Source organism: Podarcis melisellensis (genome assembly GCF_964234715.1).
Source record: "Podarcis melisellensis genome assembly, chromosome: 14".
NCBI lineage: Eukaryota > Metazoa > Chordata > Lepidosauria > Squamata > Lacertidae > Podarcis > Podarcis melisellensis.
This window is the reverse complement of record NC_138546.1, coordinates 9,156,153-9,172,703: the sequence shown is the minus strand read 5'-3', so window position 1 is coordinate 9,172,703 and position 16,551 is coordinate 9,156,153. Positions and strand designations below refer to the sequence as shown.

The 16,551-nt window shown below is 44.1% G+C and overlaps 1 protein-coding gene across 1 annotated transcript in view; it reads right to left on the bottom strand.

Annotated features, from left to right (window-relative positions):
* The window catches only part of MYH16 (myosin heavy chain 16), a 61,413-nt gene extending 44,862 nt beyond the window's left edge, over positions 1 to 16,551 (bottom strand). Inside the window, exons 1-11 of the mRNA XM_081889057.1 lie at positions 16,472 to 16,551; positions 15,465 to 15,746; positions 13,655 to 13,798; positions 11,834 to 11,990; positions 10,323 to 10,350; positions 8,326 to 8,422; positions 6,779 to 6,871; positions 5,529 to 5,592; positions 4,640 to 4,738; positions 3,420 to 3,523; positions 185 to 323 (exon numbers count right to left, since the gene is read on the bottom strand). Coding sequence (XP_081745183.1) covers positions 185 to 323; positions 3,420 to 3,523; positions 4,640 to 4,738; positions 5,529 to 5,592; positions 6,779 to 6,871; positions 8,326 to 8,422; positions 10,323 to 10,350; positions 11,834 to 11,990; positions 13,655 to 13,798; positions 15,465 to 15,674 — 1,135 coding nt within the window. The 5' untranslated portion in view covers positions 15,675 to 15,746; positions 16,472 to 16,551. The remainder of the gene's footprint in view (positions 1 to 184; positions 324 to 3,419; positions 3,524 to 4,639; positions 4,739 to 5,528; positions 5,593 to 6,778; positions 6,872 to 8,325; positions 8,423 to 10,322; positions 10,351 to 11,833; positions 11,991 to 13,654; positions 13,799 to 15,464; positions 15,747 to 16,471) is intronic.

The window sequence follows — 16,551 nt, the reverse complement described above, 5'->3', positions numbered from 1 at the left end:
AACGGCATCCCTTATTTAGATGGGGAGGGTGTGCCACTTGAGATGTTGTTGAACTCAAATTCCCATCAGCCCCAGGCACAACGGCCAGGGATGATGGAAGTTGTAGTCCCGCAACGACTTGGAGGCCAAGGGTTCCCCATTCCGATAGCCACTTGGTTCCTGCTGCTCCTCCCCGCTCTGTTACCTTCAGCGGTGTCAACTTCTGCCTGCTCCTCTCTTGGCTTCTGCTTGAATTTCATGTTGCCGAAGTGCATTATGCCTCCAGTCAGCTTATAAACACTTATCTTCTCTTCTTGAGTGAAGCCTAGGACATCAAAGGCCACCTGGAAGAGAGGAATCATTATCATTTCCAAACCTTGTGTACCGTTTCTCAATAGGTGTCAAAGCACTCCACACACACCCGCTCCAATTTAGTTATTACAGCCAGCAGTTCAATCACCACCACCATCGAAACTGGAATAATTAAGCTTAAAACCCCTCAACTCCTGGAGGCACGTTGAAAAGAAACATTCTCATTTGCTTCTGGGAAAATAAATAGGTAGAGAACAGTACAAGGGCTGTAGCTTCATTCTAGAGCAGCGGTTCTCAACCTGTGGGTCCCCAGATGTTGTTGGACTACAACTCCCATCATCCCTGAGCTCTGGGCTTGCTAGCTAGGGGTGATGGGAGTTGTAGTCCAACAACATCTGGGGACCCACAGGTTGAAAAAGGCTGTTCTAGAGCATCTTCTCTATATGCAGAAGATCCCAGGTTTCATCCCTGGCATTCCCAGGTAGGCCTGGCAAAGACTCCTGCCTGAGAACCTGGATCAGTGTAGACCACTGGTCTTTGACTGGTGGCTCAGTCCAGACCCTCAAATGGTGGCATCCTGATCTAAGGTGGTCTGCAGCAGCAGCAATAGGAGACGAAGGGAGAAGGAGGGGGGAAATAATAATAGGGCCCCCAGTGCATGCTTGGGTTAAAGGTGGGTTGTGAGTCTAAAAAGGTTGGATACTGTGGGTTTAAGCAATGCCCAGGTATGTGGACCAGTGATTGTTAAGTATAATTGCTTAAATGACACTGAAATGGAGAATGCCTATGTGTATTGCTGAAAGGGTTTAACTGGAAGATTCCATTGAAGCTAAGGAAGAGCCAAAAGGGCTCGCTGAGCTCCTTTGTGGCCTGATAATTAACTGTTGCTGTTCTCTGCTCACTAACACGCGAGTGTTTAACTTTAGATCAGGTGATTAAGGTATTGAATTGCAAATCTCCACTTTGAAAGATAGTTGCTGTTAGTTTTTGTTCCCAGGCTCTGCGGGAGTAAGATGCCTTTCCAGGAGCTCAATAGTCTTGGGGCTGGAATGCAGGCTAACGGAGCCAGTGTGTGTGTGTGTGTGTGTGTGTGTGTGAGAGAGAGAGAGAGAGAGAGAGAGAGAGAGAGAGAGAGCCCTATGTTTGTCAACTCTGATTATATGTTATTTTATTCCTAAGAAGATGCTGAGCCTATGATTGGGTAAGAATATGTTTTATGGAATGATTTGGGTGTAGCTTTGGTGCTTTTGTTCTGTTTTGAAGAAAGTTCCGCAAGGAAAGTTTCTGAATAATATCTAACAGGTCTGGGAAATGCTTCATTCCAAAAAGAGAGAGCCAGTTTTTATCCATCTGGTTGCTACAAGATGCACAATATTAACATATGCAATAGTAATCTGATTCAGTACGAGACAGTTTCCTATGTGGACTTGATTACACTCCCCTCCCCTGCCCTCTCATTTCCTTAATGTATCTGAGCGAGGCTAAAGACTGCCAAGCTGTGCTTATAGCCCTTAGGCTGCCATCTTTTGCTGCAGTTTCCCTCCTACACCCAAAATACAACAGGTGCTCATTTGGGAAATGATTTACAACGAGCTTAAGAAAATGTTCAGATGCTCCTTCCCTTAAGAAAAACCTGAAGCCTTCCTGCTAGGAATTATGGGAAATGAAATCCCCCCAAAATACAGGAGAGTCCTTACGTATGTTACAGTCACTGCCAGAATTCTAATCGCAAAAGATTGGAAGGCAGAGGATACCCCATCTAAAACAGACTGGCAAAATAAAATAAGAGAGTTTGCCGAACTGGCGAGATTATCAGCAAGGCTAAGAGATCTTACAGCCATATTTTTTTTCCAGAGAGTGGGTTATATACAGAGTTTATTTAAAAGAACATTGTCAAAATGTCAATTTGTTGGCAGGTTTTGACTGAGCTTCGGTGTGTCAATAGGGTAACCGTGTAAAATAAAATTTATGCTAAGTCAAATAATATGGAGAAAATAAAGTTTAAGTGCGTATTTAAGGAATTTACCGGTAATTCAGGAATGCAAGGGGAAGATCGGTGGTCTTGAAAAATTTAATCACAAATGGATGTACAAAGCGTGCATTAGTTAAAGAATGAAGAACCGTGTATTTTGTATTTCTCATTTTGTCTATAATATAGTAATAGTAATAGTAATTTATTATTTGTACCCTGCCCATCTGGCTGGATTTCCCCAGCACTCTGGGCAGCTTCCAACAAAGATTAAAAATACATTAAAATGTCACACATTAAAAACTTCCCTGAACAGGGCCACCTTCAGATGTCTTCTAAATGTCAAGTAGTTGTTTTTCTCTTTGACATCTAATGGGAGGGTGTTCCACAGGGCGGGCGCCACTACTGAGAATGCCCTCTGCCTGGTTCCCTGTAACCTCACTTCTCGCAGTGAGGGAACCGCCAGAAGGCCCTTGGCGCTGGACCTCAGTGTCCGAGCAGAACAATGGGGGTGGAGACGTTCCTTCAGGTATACTGGGCCAAGGCCATTTAGGGCTTTAAAGGTCAACACCAACACTTTGAATTGTGCTCGGAAACTTACTGGGAGCCAATGTAGGTCTTTCAGGACTGGTGTTATATGGCCTCGGCGGCCGCCCCCAATCATCAGTCTCGCTGCCACAATAATATCTATTGTAAGGTAAAGGTAAAGGGACCCCTGACCATTAGGTCCAGTCATGACCGACTCTGGGGTTGCGGCGATCATCTCGCTTTATTGGCTGAGGGAGCCAGCGTACAGGTTCCGGGTCATGTGGTCAGCATGACTAAGCCACTTCTGGCAAACCAGAGCAGTGCACGGAAACATCGTTTACCTTCCCGCTGGAGCAGTACCTATTTATCTACTTGCTTTTTGACGTGCTTTCGAACTGCTAGGTTGGCAGGATCAGGGACCGAACAACGGGAGCTCACCCTGTCGCGGGGATTCGAACCGCTGACCTTCTGATCGGCAAGCCCTAGGCTCTGTGGTTTAACCCACAGCGCCACCCGCGTCCCCTAATATCTATTGTACACTTCTGTTATAAAGTTTTCAATCAATAAAACACTCAAAAGTGGGGGATGGGGGGCGGACAAAATGCAACAGGTGCTGCCTTTGCAAACATACATCTGTGAGAAGCAGTTCCTCTCCGTCGTCCATGTTGTCAACAATCGTGACTCCCTGGCTTGTCCAATGGTACTCCTTGGGGTCCGGCACACAAAGCAAGGATGCTGTCACATAAAAGAAATGTCAGGATGCAAAAACTGTGGTCCTGAATCAGCCCCGATAGCTACCGTAATTTTTGCTCTATAAGACTCACTTTTTCCCTCCTAAAAAGTAAGGGGAAATGTGTGCGCGTCTTATGGGGCGAATGCAGGCTGCGCAGCTATCCCAGAAGCCAGAACAGCAAGAGGGATTGATGCTTTCACTGTGCAGTGATCCCTCTTGCTGTTCTGGCTTCTGAGATTCAGAATATTTTTTCTTGTTTTCCTCCTCCAAAAACTAGGTGCGTCTTGTGGTCTGGTGCGTCTTATAGAGCGAAAAATACGGTAGCTCAGCATTCTGTTGTTGCTACGGACAGAAGGACCTGTCCATCTTACTTGTCTCAGCTTCTCATTTTTCCCCTTCTCAAATTTGTGCTTTGCTTGATGCTAAAATCCAGTTCTTACATAGCATCTTCCCATGAAGATTTCATCCAGCCCATCTAGTATAAAAGCATCCTAATGGTGTGAGCCAGTGCTTTCTCCCCCTAAAAAATGTTTAGGGTTACTCTCATTTTGACTCAAGAAAATCACCATTTTATAGTTCAAATTGGGAAAAATAAATACAGTAAATGTACAAAAGTAAAAAATGTTTAGGGCTATGTGTCCCCCCAGAAAAAAAGCACTGGTGTAATCCATACCCATGCCTTCTCAGGAGCAAGTCCCACCATTTAAAAAGGGGCTTGCTCCTAGGTAAGGAAGAAGGGATCTGTCAATTTCACATTTTCTGCATTTCTCATTTTTCCCCACCTTAAATTCAGTTCTCCACATTTCTGCAACTATAGGCCATTTTATTTTCTTTAAAAATCCCGATTTCTCTTACTAACACATTGATGGTTTTTTTATGTATGCTTTCTGCTAACCAATGCATTTTTATAAACATTGTTTCGTTGGAGAACTGCGTTACAAAATTCCGATAAGGGAGAATCTAGAAGGATGGCTGTGTTTCAGTTCACAAATTTGTTTTAGAATGTGCGAATGATAGATTTGGCATTAAATGGAAACTGAATTTGTCCCTCAGCCCCAGTTCTTGCAGCCCCCTCCCCCCCCCCCGCCGCCGCCAATACACAGGGGAAAGCTTCATACAAACAAGATCTGGCTTCTTATTGGAGAGGAGCTGGTAGAAGATGTGATAGCCCCTTTCAGCGGGTTGCTGAGAGATGACCCGAGATTTCTCTAGGAGATCTGAAAAACAAAGTATACCCAGGTTTAAGATGATAATGTAGACCAGGCATGTCCAAAGTCTGGTTCGGGGGCCTAATCCGGCCCTCTGGTCGGTTTAATCTGGGCCCTGTGGCAGTTTATTTCCTGGGGCAAAATCCAAAGGTCAACAGCTTCAATCCTAGAAAAAGGTCAGTTGGCCCTTTGGTCGGCCCTCACGGTCCTTCACTTCATCAAATCTGGCCCTCTTTGAAAAAAGTTTGGACACTACTGTTGTAGACGGTATCCAAACACTTCAGAAGTCAGCTCTGTTGCTCTGATATGACTTAACTGAACTGCAATGCCACGCACAAGCAACATTAAATTCTGACTCCAGCGAATCAAAATCTTGGACCAAGAAAAACTAAATGAAGCAACTATGAGCTGAGCAGACCTGCGTCATTTAATCTGTAACTTCCTGTTAGCACTGTCACCAAGTTTATTTTTAAAAAATCTGGTCAATTACTCAAATTATTTTCCATTAATACATTTAATAATAATAATAATAATAATAATAATTTTTATTTATACCCCACCCATCTGGCTGGGTTTCCCCAGCCACTCTGGGCAGCTTCCAACAAAATATTAACATACAATAATTCATCAAATATTAAAAGCTTCCCTAAACAGGGCAATTGATTAAATATGTGTACATTTGCTTATGTCCAATCAACTTTTTATTTTAGACACATACACTGCCTGAGTAAACAGGTTACTGCCAAATTCCACCTAAAATGGATTTCGGGGTTGAGATTAGCCGAACTTGGAAACTTACAACTCTCAATGTCAGCTCCAGCCAGTTTTCCTGTGCTGCCAAAGTGGATTCGGATGAATTTACCCTGGGATGAAGAACAAGAGGCAAATCAGTTAATGGAGATGGCAATATCTTTACCCAGGAAAGATTAAACAGTACAAGTGTATGGTCTTTTCAGTGGTGGTGCCTTCCTTGTGGAATGCCTTTCTAATGGAGACCTGCCAAGCCCCAACACTATGTCAGCTTCCTCAACCTGGTGCCCTCTGGACATTTTGGCCTGTAACTGCCATCAGTCCCAGCCAGCAAACGGTGAAATAATTGTTATTGTTATGTACTGAAGTTCTCACCCTGGGCCACCAGGGGGATACTGTAGATAGTTATGCAAATGAAGGATCGAAAGTGACGTTCAGTGATTGGATAGTTTGTATGCAAATGAAGGATCGAAAGTGACGTTCAGTGATTGGCTAGTTACAGAAAATGCATTCTAGTGGAGCTCTATATAAGCAGGCTGACTGAGCTCCTCAGTTCAGTTCTGTTCCAGCTTACAAATAAGGAGCTGCTTTGGAAGAATCGCTGTGTCGTCTGATATGTTCGCCCAGTTATCACCTCATAAAGTGATACAATCACCTTCAGTGTAGACAACTGAGAGTCAACAAGTGTTGGGCATTAGTTGAAGACCAAGCAAGTGATGTGTATGCATGTGTGAATCAGTGCATCTTCTTCTTCTTCTTTGGTGACCCCTTGTAGCCGAGTAAGATTGTCTTCCATTTACATGGTTTTAACACTGAGTCCATAAGTGACTGGAGGCCAATTCTGGATCCTTCCACAGTGGGGACATAGGTTTCCGGGCAGGAGTTGATCACGGTGTGAATTTGTCAAGCGTGCCTTCTTCTTAGCACGTTTCTCCCTTGTATCCTAAGTTTGAGCGTCTTCAGAGCCCATGACACCATTGGTAAAGGCTGTTCCCCAATTGGAGCACTTGCAGGCAAGTGTTTCCCAATTGTTGGTGTTTATACTACTTTTTCTTTTTTTTTAGATTTGCCTCGAGACAGTCTTTAAACCTCTTTTGTTGACCACCAGCATTACGCTGTCCATTTTTAAGTTCGGAATAGAGTAGTTGCTTTGGAAGACGATCATCAGGCATCCGCACAACATGACCAGTCCAACAAAGTTGACGTTGAAGAATCATTGCTTTGACGCTGGTGATCTTGAATCAGTGCATAATAAGGAGGGGCCAAGGGTTCAAAATATTTTAAGATTCTCATACTTACAAAGCGGGAAGAATTGTTGTTCCTCGTTGTTTTGGCATTTCCAAAAGCTTCCAGTACAGGGTTAGCCTGGATGATTTGATCTTCCAGGGACCCCTGACAGAGACAAACAAAAATGTGTAAATCACCTTGAGGAATCAATTGTAGTAACAACAGCAACACAGTTTTATCATGAGGGATTTCTCAACAACTAACGATTAACACATTATTCCAGACAATGCCTGCATTTCAGCTGGTACAAGACAACCATTACTCTCCAAAATGTATAGACTGTTACTGGATTGGGACAGGCTAGAGGAGGAGGTTAAATCTGTGATGATTCAGGTGGCATCTTGGGAAAAGCTTTGGAGAAAGGACATAAAGTTTATGGCTTGCTGAGGGATGCGGGTGGCGCTGTGGGTTAAACCACAGAGCCTAGGACTTGCCGATCAGAAGGTCAGTGGTTTGAATCCCCGTGATGGGGTGAGCTCCCGTTGCTCTGTCCCTGCTCCTTCCCATCTAGCAGTTCAAAAGCACGTCAAAGTGCAAGTAGATAAATAGGTACCGCTGTGGCAGGAAGGTAAACAGCATTTCCATGTACTGCTCTGGTTCACCAGAAGCGGCTGAGTCATGCTGGCCACATGACCTGGAAGCTGTATGCCGGCTCCCTCGGCCAATAAAGCGAGATGAGCACCGCAACCCCAGAGTCGGTCATGACTGGACCTAATGGTCAGGGGTCCCTTTACCTTTATATGCTAAAAGAAAACTACATGGAGATGTTCTACCGATGGTACATTATGCCAAGCAAGCTGGCGAAAATGTATAAAAAGAGCTCAATTTTTTGCTGCAGATGTAAAGAATCAGAGGGAACCATGTACCACACGTGGTAGAAATGTAAAAAGACAAAAAGCTTTTGGAAAACTATCTATAATGAGCTTTTTAAAAATGTTCAAATTAACTTTAATCAAAAAGCCAGAAACCTTTTTGTTAGGTATTATTGCTGCAGATATACCGAAAGAATTAAGAAATATATTTATGTATGCAACTACTGCAGCGAGAATGTTAATAGCTAGATGGTGGAAGGGAGATAAAATACCAACTAAGTTGGAATGGCAGGTGAAGTTTTTTGAATATGTAGAATTAGCAAAGATGACAGGGAAAATCAGGAATTAAACAAACCAAGAGTTTAACAAGGAATAGGATTTATTTAAATCATATTTAAAAGAACATTGTTCTCAGATAAAATCTTTGACATGTTTTGAATAACTTCTGGAACGGAATACTCTACCAAGAATATGGACAATTAACGATAAGTTTAAAAATATGCAAATATGCAGTCAACAAGGTAATGATGGACCCATATTGAGGATGACGGAAATCACAACTATATGGAAGAATCTTATTTTCTATGTAAAAAAATTCTTTCTATGTGAGGTGATTTGTTTTCTTTTTTGTTGTTTCGCGGTGGAGGGATTTAATATCTAAAATCAATAAAGATTAAAATTTGAAAAAGAAAGCGAGAAAAAAGACAACAGTCCCCAGTTCATTCTACTAAAAGAAAAACCTCTTACCTTCGAATCGGTAGAGGCCTTGCCAGTACCACCGATGTTGGCAAAGTACTGAATAACTTTCTTTGTATTTTCAGTCTTGCCAGCTCCGGATTCTCCACTACATGTGAAAGAGGAGATAAAGGAGGAGAAATCAGGACCACAAAGTTGAAAAGTATCCATCAATATATATTTTTTTAACTCCAACCCCCTGCTGCGAGAGAAGGTCATTCACACATGAGGTAGACCTGGTTTCGGGTGGGAAAGGGCAGAGGCACATGCAGATACCGTATTTTTCGCTCTATAGGACGCACTTTCCCCCCTCCATAAATGAAGGGGAAATGTGTGTGCGTCCTATGCAGCGAATGAAAGCTTTCGCTGAAGCCTGGAGAGCAAGAGGGGTTGGTGCGCACAGCAGCCCGAAGCCCAGGGAGTGTGGTGCTGTGCACCCCGGGCTTAGGACAGCTATCCGCAGTTAGGGCTTACGACAGTTACCGCCGGGCTCCGAAGGCTTGTGGATAGCAGCCTGCAGCCCGAAGCTGTTCTAGCTTCGGGATGGCTGTGCAAAGCCTTCACCCCGCCGCCCTGCGGAGGCTTGAAAGGCTGTCCCCGAAGCCAAAACAGCGAAACGGGGCGCTGCGCAGCTCTCCGTCTCACTTTTCTAGCTTCGGGATGACTGCGCAAAGGCTACAAAAGATGTCCCCAAAGCCTCAAGGCTTTGGAGTGCAGCTGCGCTCCAAAGGCTTCAGGGATCTTTGAGGTTGGCGGTGGGGGGAAATAGCGCTTCCCCCACCGCCAGCCCCACAAGTTCAGGGGGCAGCGGCAAGGCCTGCTCTTGAATGCACCTTGAACGCACCTTGTTTTTGAGGGGGAGAACAAGAAAAAAAATTTTTTTTCCTGTTCTCCCCGTCCTATGGTCCGGTGCATCCTTATGGTCTGGTGCGTCTTATAGAGTGAAAAATACGTACTTCATTTTCACTCCATCTCTCCAGAATAAGTCTCTGAATGTGGCCCTCGGACTAACTGCTAAGAACCTCTATGACAGCCCTGCTTTGTGTGTCCCCACTGTCTGAGGTCTAGTGAAAGGGGCAGGATCTTTTTGGTGCTGGCACCAAAGCTGTAGGACTCCCTCCCTAGGGAAATCTTCCTTGCTCCTTCCTTGCTGTCTTTCAGATGCCAACCTAAGCCAAGCTAAGAAGACTCCCATCCAATAGGTGTCTAACAAGATGAATTGGCCTTCGGTTTAAATTCTTTTATTATTATTATTATTATTTAACATAATTGTTACAAAATATAAGCAAAATATTGCAAATACATACATATATATTTCAAATAAGCACATATATATGAAAAAGGAACAAAAGAGGGGGAAAAGAAAAAAGAAGAAAAAATAAAGAGAAAAAAAGAAGAAGAAAAGTTGGAAGAACTTCTTCCAAGTTTATTCTACAGATATCTCAATATGAAAATAATAAAATTTCGTTGATTGACTTCCATTGCTTACACCGCACTATATTTAAGTAAGATTATTTATTTATTTGTTATTCCGTATTTTTCCCATACAATCTCACGCAAATATTCTAATCAATAAGTTTTCTAAATGTTTCATATTTTGAAAAAAAAATGTTTAGAATAAACACAACCAATACCTTACATTTAATCCTTGTCTGGTTGAAATTCTAGCTGCATCCTTTTTATTAATTCAGGGTTATCTTAAGATCAAAGAAGCGCTTCAGTTTAAAGCGCTGCAAATTTAAAACAGGGAAAACAGGCTGAAAAAAACGGGACTCCACATCGCCTTCTGGTGGCACAATGTTATATCGCATATACAGTACATATTAAATCACTTTTTCTTTACCAGGCTAGCTGAGTCCAGTGCATTAATGTCGCTTCCTTTTTCGTACTTCCTTTTTCGTACTCTGTGTAAGCAGCCTTGCAGATTTTAAACCCAAGGTGGCTTATAAATATTTTAAGCAGCAATAATAAAAAATAGAATAAAATAATTAATAAATGTGTACACTTACGTGATCAGCATAGACTGGTTTTCACGCTCTGTGGGAGGAAGAAGAAGAACACACCACGCCAAGTGGGTCTTAAAAGTGCTAGGGGGCTGAGTTACAGCTCTACAGTCACTCCAGCTTGATTGTTTCCTGTCTTCCCACAAATGTTAACATTTGGATTTTTTGAAGACGGCAGGAGGACACAACCCCGCTTGCCACTATCCTGAAGCAAGATTCATCTGGTGGTTCCATGGAATGAGGGCGACTACCATCTTTCCCTCAGAAAGCAAATTGTATTGGGTCAGCCTCTGCAGCAGACCTTTCCCCAAACTGGTGCCCTCTGGATGTTAGGTAAAGGTAAAGGGACCCCTGACCATTAGGTTCAGTCGTGACCGACTCTGGGGTTGCGGCGCTCATCTCGCTTTATTGGCCGAGGGAGCCGGCGTACAGCTTCCGGGTCATGTGTCCAGTATGAGTAAGCCACTTCTGGTGAACCAGAGCAGCGCATGGAAATGCCGTTTACCTTCCCGCCAGAGCGGTACCTATTTATCTACTTGCACTTTGACGTGCTTTCAAACTGCTAGGTTGGCAGGAGCAGGGGCCAAGCGACGGGAGCTCACCCCGTTCCGGGGATTCGAACCACCGACCTTCTGATCGTCAAGTCCCAGGCTCTATGGTTTAACCCACAGTGCCACCCGCGTCCCATCTGGATGTTGCTGGACTACAATTCCCATCATCCCCAACCATTGACCATGCCAACTGTGGCTGATGGAAGTTGAAGTTCAACACATCCGGGCACCCCCATGTTGTGGAAGGTTGACCTACAGTCTCCCTCGTCTACAGGAACCCCGGAAGCTGCCCTAGACTGAGTCAAACCATTGTTCCATTGAGCTCAGTATTGTCTACAGTGTCAAGATTTCTCGAACTTGGGTCTCCAGCTGTTGTTGTTGTTGTTTTTGGACTATAGTTCCCATCATCCCCGACCATTGGTCCTGCTAGCTAGGGATGATGGGAGTTGTAGTCCAACAACAACTGGAGACCCAAGTTTGGGAAAGTCTGCAATGACCATCTTGGCAATGGCTCTCCAATATTTCAGGCATGAAGCCTTTCCTAGTCCTAACTGGAGATGCCAGGATTTGAGACTGGGACTTCTGGCATGCCATACACATCCTCTACTACTGAGCTTTGTCTACTTGAGGTCACTGTCTATGCAACTCTGCAGGGATGTGCCATGTGACCACAGTTCCCCAAAGCAATGGAGGGGTGCAAGGAGGTCCTAGTGGTTTCACGGCTGGTCAGCTCAGCTAGGACAATATCTTGGACCAGTGCTGGAACATAGGAAGCTGCCTTATGCTGAGTGAGACCATCAGCCTATCTAGTTCAGCGTTGTCTACACTGACTGGCCGCTGCTCTCTCTAAAGGTCCTTCCCAGCTCTAACAGAAGGAAGAACCAGGGGCATTTTGCCTGCAGTGATCTGCCTCTGAGCTTGTGAGCAGAGGTACCAGGGAGGCTGGAGGTCCTTCTCTGGACTCACCCATGAGCATGTCATGGTAGGCGTTGTCAGAGATGGAGAAGAGGTGAGGTGGCATCTCTGTACGCTTCCTGCCCTTATACATCTGGGCCACTCGGGATCCGTAGATGGGCAGCCACTTATAAGGGTTGATGGTGACACAGAAGAGGCCAGAGTAGGTCTGGAAAGAACACAAAACAGCAATTGTATTTTAATATTTTGTTGGAAGCCGCCCAGAGTAGCTGGAGAAACCCAGCCAGATGGGTTGGGTATAAATAAATTATTATTATTATTATTACTATTATTATTATTATTACTGTTTCAACATAAATCAATGACTTCCCTTCTTCTCTTTCCGTGATTTGTTTTGCATACCACACATCCCTGCATATTTTACATGAACTAAACCATTCAGTAATCCATTGTTGCATCCATCAAAACTTATTTACCCTGTTGAATTTACCTTAATGCTACTAGCGTTTTTTAAACGAACACAATTTTCACCCATATATTCAGTAAACCTTTTCCAGTCTTCTTTAAACGTACGTTCTACTTGATCTCTTCTTCTATATGCTAAATCTGCAAGCTGCGCCTATTCCATCAATTTCAATTTATATCCTGCCCTTTATCAAAAGATCTTAGGGCGGTGCACAACATTAAGAACATAACTTACACAGCAGAATAATAATAATAATAATAATAATAATAATAATAATAATAATAATAATAACCATAATACACAGCATAATAATAAAATAAACATAATAACAGTCCCCACACATTTAACAAGTAATGGATTACATAATGCCTAAAGGCCTCAGTAAAGAGGAATGTTTTTGCCTGGCGCCTAAAGACATGTAGTGATGGCGCCAGGCGAGACTCTCTGGGAGAGCATTCCACAGTCAAGGAGGCACCACAGAAAAGGCCCATTCTTGTGTTGTCGCTCTCTGTCTTCAATCTTCTATTTGTTTTATCCAAGGTGAGGGCCAACACATCTTTCTTACTGTCGCAGGAAACCCACCCCCCAATCATTCAGTTTGTACAAACTTGACACACCCTCACACACTACATACGCTACGCTTCTGTTATAAATTCATAGAAAATCAACCATACATCGGATCTGCACCGTTCCACTTTTATTTTACTCCATGAAGGAAGGACTACAAAATGGGGAAGGTTTGATACAGAGCAGCCATAATCCCTTGAGCATACCAGCATATACACAGGAGGTCCTGCCCAGTTGCTATGCCAACCCTGATGGTCCTAGACAGAAGACCATCAAGGTCACAAAGAACTTGCATATAGGAGTGGATTCAGCACGGACTGGAACAAAGGACAATGATCAGCTCTTCCCTCTGGGGGCAGGAAACTGCAAACTCTCCTTTGTCACCTGGAAAGTACTCATGGGGAAGGGGGAAAGGAGGAACCAGCCAGGTGACAAGATACTCAGGTTACCTCCACAACTTCCTCAACCCCTCCCTTCTGTGATGTAGTTGTGACGTTGTTGTGATGTAGTCTTAGGGGTGTACTTTGGGGGATTAGTAACTAATAAAAGTTGGGGTCTTCTCTTGTTCTGGGCTTCCATTTTGCTTCATCTTGTTGTGGGTGGGGGTGCTGTTGCGACAGTTTCCAATAAAGGCCAAGCCTACAGGCTGCTGTTTTGCTCCAAATTGTCCTGGTTGGTGTGTTTGGTTTTTTTTGCCCAAGGGAGCTCTTGGATTCCTCCGTTAAAAGTACCTCATGCAGCTTGACTTCCAAATCTTGCCCTAGGAGCTACCTGACTCTCTAGTCTACTGCCTGCAGCACTTGCTTGTCTCAGATGCCCTCACCCATCTTCTCACTTACATAGATCCTCATCAGAACATAACGTTGGCGCAGGTTGTCTAAGACACTGGCTTCGTTCAGGAAGGTCATGTTGGCCATGTCATTGACCTGGTAGAATTTGGGTGGGTTCATCTGCTGGACATCATCCTTCTTAACGGTGACCGTCTGTGGGCGGAGAAGTCACGGTTTAGCGAAAATCTTGAGGCACAGCACCCAAAATTTCTGAAACATGGTGATGTATATGTTCCTTTACTTAACGGTATTTACACGCCCTTTCTGCAGGGCCTTAAATCAATGGTGGAAATGTGAATGTACAGTGGTACCTCTGGTTACAAACTTAATTTGATCTGGAGGTCCGTTCTTAAGTTGAAACCGTTCTCCTACTGAGGCGCACTTTCGCTAATGGGGTTTCCCATTAGCGTCCGGCGCACGATTTCCGTTCACATCCTGAGGCAAAGTTCACAACCAGGAGCAGCTACTTCCGGGTTAGCGGCGCTCGTAACCAGAAGCATTCGTAACCAGAGGTACCACTGTACAGTGATAGTTAAGCCATCGAACGAACACAGCAGAAAAATCCACCATCAGAGAATAAAATCAATCAATCAATCGTTAGTTAGAAAAACTCTCTCAAGCAAGACCCAAAATATTGCAAACTGGTTTTGAAGGCATCCTAACAAAATTGGCCCCATAGAAATCAGGAGCTCATAATCTAATCCTTTGCTTTCGACATTCCTGACTGAGTTGCAATTCCAGGCTCATCCATACTGTTGTTTAGCATGGACAATCGGCTTCATGTACCTCCATTCATTTTCTGCTGTCCATACAACATTCTCCTCCAAACCAATGCCTCTCTTTCCACTTCCAGATTTTCACGGGCCAGGGATATAGTACAGTGGTACCTCATGTTAAGTACTTAATTCGTTCCGGAGGTCCGTACTTAACCTGAAACTGTTCTTAACCTGAAGCACCACTTTAGCTAATGGGGCTTCCTGCTGCTGCCGTGCCACCGGAGCACGATTTCTGTTCTCATCCTGAGGTAACGTTCTTAACCCAAGGTAATATTTCTGGGTTAGCGGACTCTGTAACCTGAAGTGTCTGTAACCTGAAGTGTATGTAACCCGAGGTACCACTGTACTTCGAAACCTCCAGGGGTCCTTTACTTTTACTTCGAAAAGGTGAGGGAATGAGAAAATCTGGACTGAAGGAGAAGGGCAGGCAGCGATTTGGAGGCGAATTAGTGCAGGGACAGGAAGCTTACATTCCACCTTAAACAACAGTATGGATCGGCTACCAGGCTGTGGTCACACCATACACTTAAAGCACTTGGCTTCCCTCCAAAAATCCTGGGACTCAGCTACATTTTTAAAGATAAAGCGTTTTATACACTGTGGCACCAGATGGCGCTGTGGAGTCCTGTTTTTCACCAACAGGATTTCCCTGTATGACGTTTACAATGCATTTAGCTTAAGAGCTTCTTTGGTGCATCCAGCCCTGGAAACTGTAGTTTGTCCCTTATAGAGCTCAATTCCTAGCACCTTTCACAAACTACAGTTCCCAGGATTCTGGGGGGAGCCATACGCTTTTAATGGATGGCATTCAGAACTCCAAAGTCTCCGTTGTGGTTGTTGTGTGTGTGTTTTTACATAAATAACCAACTTCCTTATGCAAAAAGGGGTTGCATATCCTTAGCTGCCCAGCCACCCCATCACTTCCCTACAGCTGATGTTCCTTCTCCAGTTCCAAAAGTATTGCCAGGTGTTCATTCCGGCTAAGGAGCAGATCAAAGACTTTGCAAGACCCAGAAATCATCCCTCCTGTCCCACCAAGTCACCTGATTGGTCACCGTCTTCACAGTGACTTGGGTATCCGTCTCGGACTGGATCTCTCCAGCGACAAATCCCTCCTTTTCATCCTTGACCCAGACAGACTTCTTGATATCGTACGGCTTGCTTATGGCCTCGATCCTCTCTTTCTCGCTAGGAGCCAGAAATGGCATAGGATCCACATCATCTCCGCATTCTCCTTTGTATCCGCCAGGCATCTTGGCTCGAGGTTAGGCAGAAGGCAGAAACAGGAAGGAAGAAGAAGAGGCTAGGAAGAGTGTTGTGGGCTCCTGGGTAGGGAAAAATAAAAAGCAGCACACTGTCTCAATGTTAAAATAAATAAATAGGAGATCTGTTAAATTTCTTCCTGTAGCTGTCTATGTTTTCTTTCCAACCAGTAGAGGGCTGGTCCATTGGTCCATTTGTTGGCTCTACCTCTCACTCTCTCTGGCGCCACCTGCTGTTGGTCTCCCAGCCTTCCACCCTACCAGTCCCAAAGGGAACCAGCTGCCACTGGCTCTCAACGCTTAAGCGACGGTGTGGTTTATTTATATACCGCTTTGGGGTGCAAAGGTCCCTGAAGGGGTAAACAGCATATTGCCAAACAAGAAATAAGACAGTCGGAGTAGAACAAACGCAATCGATTAATCAAAACAAGAGCCAGAAAATAAAATAGCAAAACCACCAAACACCTACCCCAGCGTTACTGGGTAATAATGATAATAATAATAATATTAATAATAATAATAATAATAATAATAATAATAATTTATTATTTATACCCCGCCCATCTGGCTGGGTTTCCCTAGCCACTCTGGGCGGCTTTCAACAGAATATTAAAATACAATAGTCTATTAAATAATACTAGTTAACACCAGTGTTAAGAATACTAGTTAACCCCATGGAGAGAGAATTAGAATAAGGCTTCATGCTTTAGTTTCTTGCGTGTACCGCAATCCAGACTGTACCACAATTCCCTCCCGCCTTCTGCCAGGAAGGACCCAGGAGTACCTACCAGAGAACAGGACACAGAGACACCCCTGATTAGCAAGAGACTGGCTGGTCTCTTTTATACCCAAACAACGAGAGTCTTGA